This window comes from Nylanderia fulva, unplaced genomic scaffold (genome assembly GCF_048542155.1).
Source record: "Nylanderia fulva isolate GAGA-0341 unplaced genomic scaffold, ASM4854215v1 Scaffold190, whole genome shotgun sequence".
Taxonomy (NCBI): Eukaryota; Metazoa; Arthropoda; class Insecta; order Hymenoptera; family Formicidae; genus Nylanderia; species Nylanderia fulva.
Window position 1 is genome coordinate 15,567 of NW_028190162.1, and position 11,186 is coordinate 26,752.

Sequence of the window (11,186 nt, forward strand, 5' to 3'; positions counted from 1 at the left end):
AACCATAACTGTAGAGTTTTTATATTTCATATTAATATAGAATAAGTATGGGCCAAAATCGAAGAACCATATACCTACAAACATTTTATTGAAAAAGGTCATTTTTTAACATATTTTTATTAATATATATTAAAGTTTTATCATTTTTATTTAATTGCAATGTATATTTCATTGTAATATATGTTTACAGCTGAAAACATTTTTCCATCATTAAAGAATACAGAGTTTATCTTTACGGATGAAAATGATGCTAAACTTCAACCAGACATTTTATCAGAATTTGTTAGAATAAATCCACGAGGCGTTATTATAAAAATTAAAACAACGACAAATATTGATATTTGTAAGTATGAATAGTATACATATTTTATTACATTTTCTAATTTCTTTTATATTTTGTTTATTTTTAAAGAACATTACAATTTTTTTTATATAGCATTGTCGCATATCCCTAAAGAAGTAAATCAACCATTTACAAGTTCAGATGTGTGTGTGTGTGTGTGTGTGTGTAGATACATGTTCTATTAGAAGTTCCGTTCTATCAGAGTTCTCAAATAGTGAGTATAAAGAAAATGCATCGTCCTCCAAAAAATATAAATTAGATGCTACCGTTTCTGAAAGTAATGAAGTTATATCAAAAGAGGTATGTTAAATTTTTCTTTTTTTATAAATTATAAAATAGAAAATTAAAAATAAAAAGTTTGTTGTATTTCTGTTCTTTTAGAAGTTGCATGAAATAATAAAAAATTTTGCGTGCGGACAAGAAATACTTGACAATTATGAAAAAAATAAATATTTATCAGAAAAGTACAGAAAGCTTTTCATAAAAATTGTTGTGCAAAGTTTATTAGAATATAAAAAAAAAGTAAATAGACAAATCTATTCTTGGGAAAAGTGTAATTATGCACAAGCAATTATTGAACTCTTCCCAAATTTAAAAAACTGTGAAGGTGATCTTGGCTATGTAAGTTTTTATATTTCAACTGTCATAACATCAATTTTTATTATATATATATATATATATAAATATATAATATATAAATAAATATATAATATATAAATAAATAAATAATATATAAATAAATAAATAAATAATATATAAATAAATAAAATACAATATTATTTGTATATGTTTTTAATAGTACTCTCATGTTAAACAGTTTACAAAAACTAAAAATTGCTTTCTACAAATATTAATTTATAAATTATATGAATTTGGTAAAATATATAAATGCAATCTTGTTTTATATATATATATATATATATTTTTCCATCATTAAAGATGGAATAAATAAAATACAATATTATTTGTATATGTTTTTAATAGTACTCTCATGTTAAACAGTTTACAAAAACTAAAAATTGCTTTCTACAAATATTAATTTATAAATTATATGAATTTGGTAAAATATATAAATGCAATCTTGTTTTATATATATATATATATATATATATATAAAACAAGATTGCATTTATATATTTTACCAAATTCATATAATTTATAAATTAATATTTGTAGAAAGCAATTTTTAGTTTTTGTAAACTGTTTATTATATATATTTATTATATATGTTATATATATATATATATAAAACAAGATTGCATTTATATATTTTACCAAATTCATATAATTTATAAATTAATATTTGTAGAAAGCAATTTTTAGTTTTTGTAAACTGTTTAACATGAGAGTACTATTAAAAACATATACAAATAATATTGTATTTTATTTATTTATATATTATTTATTTATTTATTTATATATTATTTATTTATTTATATATTATATATTTATTTATATATATCTGTTTACATATCAAAGAGAATATTTTATACTTTTGCATTATGCATAATTGTTTATTAATATAATTTTATAGGAACACTTTTATAATCCTAAAACTGGGACTGGATATATTGCTTCACGTTTATCAAATGTACAACGAAAGGGAAGCATCTCAAAAGTAATTGTGGATAACAAACAAAAAGAAAATATTGATAATAATATAACAACTGAGTCTGTTGATGAATCGGACATCATTAAAGATTCAATCAATTTTATGAAACATGCAACATTAGAACAGAAAGACCAGATTATAGAGAAAACTAAAGAAACTTTTAAAGTTCGTCGATATTTATATTTAAATGAGAATTTTTTTAACGTATTTCCAAGATTTTTGGATATGCCTGAACTGGTAAGCACCATTACTTAATTGTAAAAATATAATAAAAGTTATCTTGCACCTTAACTCAAAAGCTCAATTTTACAATGTTATGGTTAATTACTCATTTTTCTTAGTTTATTTTTATATATACATAATTATTTTATATTATAACTATATTCTTGCCAAGCTGAAGTGTATATAAAACTTGTTTGATTTACAAATAGCAATATCATATAGAAATTTTTTCTGCGTATTCTTTTTATTTTTAAAACTAGATTTTTAATAAATTTTTTTATTTAGATTGATGTAGAATTTAATCTACTTTTTCCTGAAATTGATCCAGATAGATTTTGTAAGATATATCCATAATATATCGATGCTATTTTGTCAGTTTTTGAAACTAAAAAAAATAAAATTCCTCTTGGTACGTTAATTTTTTTATATGGAAATTACATATTAATATTATTAATATTGATTTTTAACGTGTTTTAATATTTTATTTTTAAGAATGGAATCTTATTACTAACTCATTTATTGCCTTGGAACTATTATCAAGAGACACGGTAGTGTCTCGCGACCAGTTAAGGGCGTAGCCGAGACACCGTGTATCTTAACGCGAGTCGGACATTTGAGTCTTTATAATATTTCGAATTCTCAATAACGGCTGAAGCAATCGAGTTTATACTAGACTTAATCGATAGATTGAGTTTGAATTATATAATAAAAGTGTCTTTATTTCTGCTCTACGTGATTTGTAAGCAGAGATATATAATTGCAAAGTCGAAATATGAAAAATTTCTTTTAAGAAACGTCCCCGTCATCATCGACCACGCAAACATAGTAGTATCGTGCTACACGTATTCACACGTATACAACACATGCGCACACATATATCACACGTACACAACACATGAATAGATGCATGTATTGGAAATGTCCATCTCGCACGTTTTACAACAGATGGCGATAGTATGTCGCTCCATGATCCATGATGTTAGGTATATGTGTCAGATCAGATGTCAGATTTGATGACATGTAACCTCTTTGCATGTAACATGTATGTAAATTACATTCCCTACAATGTTATGTTACATATTAGTTGTAATTATATAAATCTTATATAAATGCCTATGTATGAGTATGCATATATTTTTAATATATAGCGGTGTCTGTGCTATATCTTCAAAAAGCAAAAAATGCTAAAAGAATTTATGCCACATGTAAACATATTAAAATGAACAATGATGGTTACAAGAAAGAGATCTTTCCAAAACACTAAAATAAAATATTTTTTCATTAAGTATTTTTCGAGTTATTAAGGCTGCAAATTTGCAGTATTTTGACATAAAATACAAAATATCTTGGGAAATATGCATTTTTCGATTATCATACCTTAATACTTTTATGCACAGAATAATGAGACGAATCAGTTGGTGTAAAGAAAACACATAGTTATCTTTAAAAAAAATATGAAAATTGCAATAAGCAGTTAAATAATTTTTCTTTAAGACAACTATGTGTTTTCTTTACACCAACTGATTCGTCTCATTATTCTGTGCATAAAAGTATTAAGGTATGATAATCGAAAAATAAAAATTTCCCAAGATATTTTGTATTTTATGTCAAAATACTGCAAATTTGCAGCCTTAATAACTCGAAAAATACTTAATGAAAAAATACTTAATGAAAAAATATTTCATTGTAGTGTTTTGGAAAGATCTCGAAGTCAGCTACAAAAGTATGCAAGAAAAAATATAGTGTTCCATTTAAGAAATTAAAATTGACCTTCACGTAACCTTCAAATGGTTATTCAAGGTCAAATCAATGACACCATCTCATGTCCCCCTTGAAACCATACAACTTTTATCTGAAACATTTTTGTCTTAAACTTTTAGATTTTGAGAAATTACAAATGATATTGAAATGTATAATTATAATATACAAGGTAGGCCATTTTAATCTTCGGACTAAAATTTCTCAAAATCCAAAAGTTCAAGACAAAAATGTTTCAGATAAAAGTTGTATGGTTTCAAGGGGGACATGAGATGGTGTCATTGATTTAACCTTGAATAGCCATTTGAAGGTTACGTGAAGATCAACTTCAATTTCTTAAATGGAACACTATATTTTTTCTTACATACTTTTGTAGCTGACTTCGAGATCTTTCCAAAACACTACAATGAAATATTTTTTCAATAAGTATTTTTCGAGTTAGTAAGGCTGCAAATTTGCAGTATTTTGACATAAAATACAAAATATCTTGGGAAATATTCATTTTTCGATTATCATACCTTAATAATTTTATGCACAGAATAATGAGACGAATCAGTTGGTGTAAAGAAAACACATAGTTACCTTTAAAAAAAAAATGAAAATTGCAATAAGCAGTTAAATAATTTTTCTTTAAGACAACTATGTGTTTTCTTTACACCAACTGATTCGTCTCATTATTCTGTGCATAAAAGTATTAAGGTATGATAATCGAAAAATGAATATTTCCCAAGATATTTTGTATTTTATGTCAAAATACTGCAAATTTGCAGCCTTATTAACTCGAAAAATACTTAATGAAAAAATATTTCATTGTAGTGTTTTGGAAAGATCTCGAAGTCAACTACAAAAGTATGCAAGAAAACATATAATGTTGCATTTAAGAAATTGAAGTTGACCTTCACGTAACCTTCAAATGGCTATTCAAGGTCAAATCAATGACACCATCTCATGTCCCCCTTGAAACCATACAACTTTTATCTGAAACATTTTTGTCTTGAACTTTTGGATTTTGAGAAATTTTAGTCCGAAGATTAAAATGGCCTACCCTGTATATTATAATAATTATACATTTCAATATCATTTGTAATTTCTCAAAATCTAAAAGTTTAAGACAAAAATGTTTCAGATAAAAGTTGTATGGTTTCAAGGGGGACATGAGATGGTGTCATTGATTTGACCTTGAATAACCATTTGAAGGTTACGTGAAGGTCAACTTCAATTTCTTAAATAGAACACTATATTTTTTCTTGCATATTTTTGTAGCTGACTTCGAGATCTTTCCAAAACACTACAATCAAATATTTTTTCATTAAGTATTTTTCGAGTTATTAAGGCTGCAAATTTGCAGTATTTTGACATAAAAAACAAAATATCTTGGGAAATATTCATTTTTCGATTATCACACCTTAATACTTTTATGCACAGAATAATGAGACGGCAATGTTTAGGAGAATATTTTTCGAGTATGGTAAGACAAAACGCGTACGATTTTCTTACGGCACTTTGCGAAAAATATGATTGCATTACAAATTTGATACAACATCAAGTAACTTCTACCAAGCGATGCAAAACATGTGGTAATACAAAAACTATTGTTGAAAATAATATTGCTATTTCAATTTCTCTTGATAATTTAAAGAAAAAAAGTTGTAATCTTAATGAATTATTAAATTCTACATTTTCACATTGGTTTCATTTACACAACGAATCAGAGACCCCTCCCCGACCGCGCAGTCAATGACTGCGCGGTTTCGTCCCGGTTGCGGCGCAGGGCGACACCGACCCCACGCCGCGCCCTCCTAAAGAGTTTGGGGGGCGGGGCCATGGCTCGAGAGCTCCCGCTCGAGCCATCGCCCCCCGCCTCCTCGGTGGTCGCGACCCTCAGATCCCCTAGAGAGTGATCCGGTTCGGCGTTCCACCAGGGGAGCCCTCACCAGAGGGCTCCTCTCTGAAGGAGAGGAACCCTCTTCCGTGGACGGCGTTGTCCTCCCCCCGGGTGCCTCATGGCTCCCGGTGAGAGGGCCCCACGCGTCACGTCCTCACAGAGGGGGACCCAGGCGCCCCGGCCGGACTGGTGATGCTCGCCCGCCGGGGACACGTGGCCCCCCCTCGGCCCCCCCGGCTGCGGCTCCTTCCGCTCCCTTGGGAGTTAGGATTTGGCCGCAGCCGAAAGAGTTTTCCCTAACCGGGCGCGCAGGGCGCCCCCCCTTAGTGAGGTGACGCGCCCACGCGCCCGGCCCGCGTGAGGCTCCCGGGGGGGAGGGCCTTTGGGACTTAGTTGTCCCCCCCCCCCCCCGGAACCCTCATCCCGCGTCAATTATTGACTTGTGAATATTGTACTGGAACTGATCAAATATTAAAAAATGAAGTAACATTAACAAGAGAAATAATTGTTATTCGTTTAATACTATTTTTAGCACAAGATGCTAAATTAATAAAAGCAGAAAACAAATTTAATTTATGTGCTGTTTCAACAACTAAAGTATTAATAGCGGGACAGTTGTACAAGACGATGAGTGCTATACTTTATGATAGTTCGTGCACCGATGAAGGTCATTATGTAAGCATATGTAGAGAAGGACTATCTAATATTTGGATCGAAATAGATGATGCAGAAGTAAAAAAGAGACAGTGGCCTAGAGGTGTTAAAAATGTTTATATAATATTTTTACAAAAAATAGGTAATAAATAATACCAATTCGATATAAAATAAAGTAGTTATAAAATTCTTCCTAAATAGATTTTTATAATATCAAGTTTATGACTATTACTATTTAATCATTTAATATTGTATTTCAATCAGTCCTATATAAAAAAAGATTTCGTAATATATTAGCAATTTCATGACAACGCTTTACATTCTGCATTATTCGTGAAGTGCAAAAAAATATTTTTTACTTAAAATACAAGATAATTATTTTTATCTATAATAAGCAAAGAGGACCATCGTATTTTGAAATATGACGGGGGTGGTGGCGGGTTCTTTGCTTATTTATGTAAAGATGCTTATCATATACAAAAATGAATGATATAATCTCTAAAAACTCACCTTTAAAAAAAGGTAAAAAAAGGCGACCAGTTAAGGGCACGCCATTAACAAAAATTATTTATTGCAAACCCATGTAGAATCCTATCCTATTGCAAACCCATGTAGAATCCTATGAAAAATTAATCATTGCAAACCCATGTAGAATCCTAGGCAAAATTAACCATTGCAAACCCATGTAGAATCGTACCCATTGCAAACCTATGTGGAATCCTATGAAAAATTAACCATTGCAAACCCATGTAGAATCCTATGAAAAATTAACCATTGCAAACCCATGTAGAATTGTATAATATTAAAAATTATCCATTGCAAACTTATGTAGAATCCTACATTGCAAACCCATGTACAATAGAATTGTATGAAAAATTATCGATTATAAACCCATGTACAATCGTAACAAAAGTAATGAAATAAAAAAAAATTGCGACAAGTGAAAGTAGAAACTTGTACCAGTGGAAAATTAAAGTTGCAGACATATATATAGTCGTATAATGAATCAGTAAAAATTTAAATTTGCAAATGTAGAATCGAACCATAAAAAAACTTATCTTTAAAAAAAAAAAGATAAACAAGATGCCAAGTCCATTAATATAAAATAAAAAGAAATAAAAAAATTGTAGTTAAAAAAACTGGGCGCGCTGCTAAGTTTCAAAATTACAATGCACCTTAAAGTAACATTAATTAATTTAAACACAAAACATATTTTAACTGCAATGAGTTTAAAAATAACAATTTAATTTTAATATCATTAGAATATTATTTAGCACCTTAAAGTAACATTAATTAATTTAAACACAAAACATATTTTAACTGCAATGAGTTTAAAAATAACAATTTAATTTTAATATCAGTAGAATATTATTTAGCAGCGTGCCCAGTTTTTTTAACTACAATTTTTTTATTTCTTTTTATTTTATATTAATGGACTTGGCATCTTGTTTATCTTTTTTTTTTAAAAGATAAGTTTTTTTATGGTACGATTCTACATTTGCAAATTTAAATTTTTACTGATTCATTATACGACTATATATATGTCTGCAACTTTAATTTTCCACTGGTACAAGTTTCTACTTTCACTTGTTGCAATTTTTTTTTTATTTCATTACTTTTGTTACGATGGTACAAGGGTTTATAATCGATAATTTTTCATACAATTCTATTGTACATGGGTTTGCAATGTAGGATTCTACATAAGTTTGCAATGGATAATTTTTAATACAATTCTACATGGGTTTGCAATGGTTAATTTTTCATAGGATTCTACATGGGTTTGCAATGGTTAATTTTTTCATAGAATTCCACATAGGTTTGCAATGGGTACGATTCTACATGGGTTTGCAATGGTTAATTTTGCCTAGGATTCTACATGGGTTTGCAATGATTTATTTTTCATAGGATTCTACATGGGTTTGCAATAGGATAGGATTCTACATGGGTTTGCAATAAATAATTTTTGTTAATGGCGTGCCCTTAACTGGTCGCCTTTTTTACCTTTTTTTAAAGGTGAGTTTTTAGAGATTTATAATATACAAAACTATATATTATTTCGGTATACTAATAGAGTTTTACTAATAAACGGAAATGTAGATTTTTGAAATTTACATGATATATATACACACATTTATTCGTTTATTAATAATTAAAAATGCTATTTACAGTGGATCATTTAAAGAGATTGACTAGAGAAATAGCAACTGTAAAATACGATATGAGACAAGCACTATCTCTATTGGATATTTTAGTGGACAAAAGCAACAGAAGTACAGAATGTGAAAATATGAGATTTTCTTACGAAGGCGCTGAAAGTCGATTTCCTTTAGAAACTAGAGCCCAATTAACGGAAATTGAGGAAGTTTTAAAAACTGCTAATTCCCAAGAGAACACTGAAATAGTAAGTTAGCACATATCTATATATTTTAGTAACTGAATACATAGGGTGAACCATTCATAAACGTTAACGACACTTTGTAAATTTTGTAAAATGTACGGTCTGTCCCAAAAGTTCCCGAACTTTTGGGATAGACCGTGTATGTATCCTAAAATATGCATATGAAGAAATGTCTTATATAACAATAATTAGTGTCATGGTTTTAATACGAGGGACATATGATAGGACCATATAATCTTTGCTTAGCCTTTTTTTTATCAAGATGTAAAGGTCACTTTCATTTTTTAATTAAGGATACCCAACAACATTTAAAAAATCGAAAGTGACCTTTACATATATTTCGATAAAAAAGCAAGAGAGCAAAAAAATAACTGGTATGGTATTATATATGTCCCTCTTGGTACTTGCAACTTTTGTCTAAAATCTTTTTCTTAATTGAATGCATATGTTACAAGATATTTTTGTCATTAACATTATAAATGGTTCACCCTATATATAATATATTTCTAATTATTATAAAATTCATAAGTTTATTGCATAATCAATTTTCAGTAAATGTTTCAATTCACAATAAAATGTATTATGGAAAATAATTGGAAATTGCTGTTAAGAAAAAGAGATCGTTATTAACTTTAATAATAATATTACTTTTATTCTTATTATAGCGCGCATATATACAAGCAATTGGTGGAACAGGCGTCGATGATGCGGTAAAGAGAACACTTTATAAAGTATTCTCAAATAAATTGGCGGAAAATTACAATTGGGAAGGCCGACGTGGAAAATATCCATTACAAAATTTAGAGTTAATGAAAGTTATTTTCAGTAAGTTTATACGTTGTTTATAAATAATTAATTTATAAACAAAAATGCCTTTGAATATATATACAGAGTGTATAAAAAATACCGAACGGTGAAATATCTCGAAAATTAAACATTAAATATTTTCAGGATCCATACTTTACAATATCTCGGATTCTGTTCGAACAAAAATACAACGAAGAGTCATGGAGTGGTTTAGGCATTCCAAGGCAAGATACAATAATGAAAAAAAGCGGACCGTTAGAGACGAAAACAATGGTTCACCCGATCGCCATTCATCAATGGAAAATTCAAATTAATAATTTATAAAAGATCTTAATAATCTATAATAGAGAAAAATCTATAAAAGATCTATAAAATTAATAATATATAAAAGAAAAAATACATTATTATAAAATAGTAAAAAATATATCAATTATTTTATTTAATACCACATAGCTTGATAATTTTAATTTGTTGTCACTATTTTTGTTTATGTGCAATAATAATACATCCAGTTTATTTTCAGGTTATTTTTATGGAAGTCAATGATGAAACGCAATATATAAGTTTCAAATAACTTATATATGCAGATCTGAGACTTCTTAAAAAAATAAAATAAATAAAAATTTAACATGTGTGTCATGAATTCAATGCTAAAATTTTGTTTACGTGTAATGGCCCTCAGGCCCTAAGGCTATTGCACGTAAATAAAATTTTCACATTGCCTCGATGACACACAAAGATGTAAGCGGTAATAAAACATTAAATGCATTCCAATATTAATTATTAGTACTGAAAATATATACTATTATACAGTTACATATATATGTACAAATAATATAGATTTTCAGAAGTGAGTATAAATATCGGAACGCAACTTTAGAGTAAAAAAACTAAAAGCACTGTAAGCCATTATAAAGGAAAGTATTCGTATAAATATTGTAAGACTTAGATAGTAAGCGAATTAATCAATCATAGTATTTTTGCGAGTCTCTTTCTCGTCTCTCTCATTATGATTGATTAATTCGCGCTTACTGTCTAAGTCTTACAATAATAAGATTATTATTAATAAATTTTACGTATGTTTTTTTTTCAGATGGACAATCCATATACATTTACATTAATTATAATAGTATATAATAAGTTAAATAGTTTTCAGAGTTCAACGTATTTTATTTTATTAAATATTTAATTGCAAATTCAGTAAAAATTTCTTTTATTAAGTTTTTATTAATATATTTGTGCGTTATTGCAAAATATTTTTTATTTATATTAATTGTATATTTTTTATTTGTATATGCGATTATTATTAATTTTACAATAAAAACAGAAAACATTTTTTACAATTTCTGCATTTTTGTGTGTGTTTCCAATCGTCTTCTTTAATATTTGGCTAGAAATATTTTAGAAACATCCATAAATCATCTATATCATCTCTAGTAGATGTTCATTATTCATTTATATAACCTCTAATGGATATCCATTATCCATCCATCAGTTTTTGAAATAT

General features: G+C 28.2%; 1 protein-coding gene across 1 annotated transcript; it reads left to right on the forward strand.

Annotated features, from left to right (window-relative positions):
- Positions 1-524: 524 nt before the first annotated feature.
- On the forward strand, positions 525-10,052 carry LOC114928044 (uncharacterized). Its single transcript, XM_085481833.1, has 6 exons — positions 525-643; positions 725-964; positions 1,878-2,192; positions 8,643-8,875; positions 9,538-9,697; positions 9,824-10,052. Exons 4-6 carry the CDS (start codon positions 8,693-8,695, stop codon positions 9,991-9,993), a joined length of 513 nt encoding a protein of 170 aa, XP_085337959.1. The 5' UTR covers positions 525-643; positions 725-964; positions 1,878-2,192; positions 8,643-8,692; the 3' UTR covers positions 9,994-10,052.
- Positions 10,053-11,186: the final 1,134 nt, after the last annotated feature.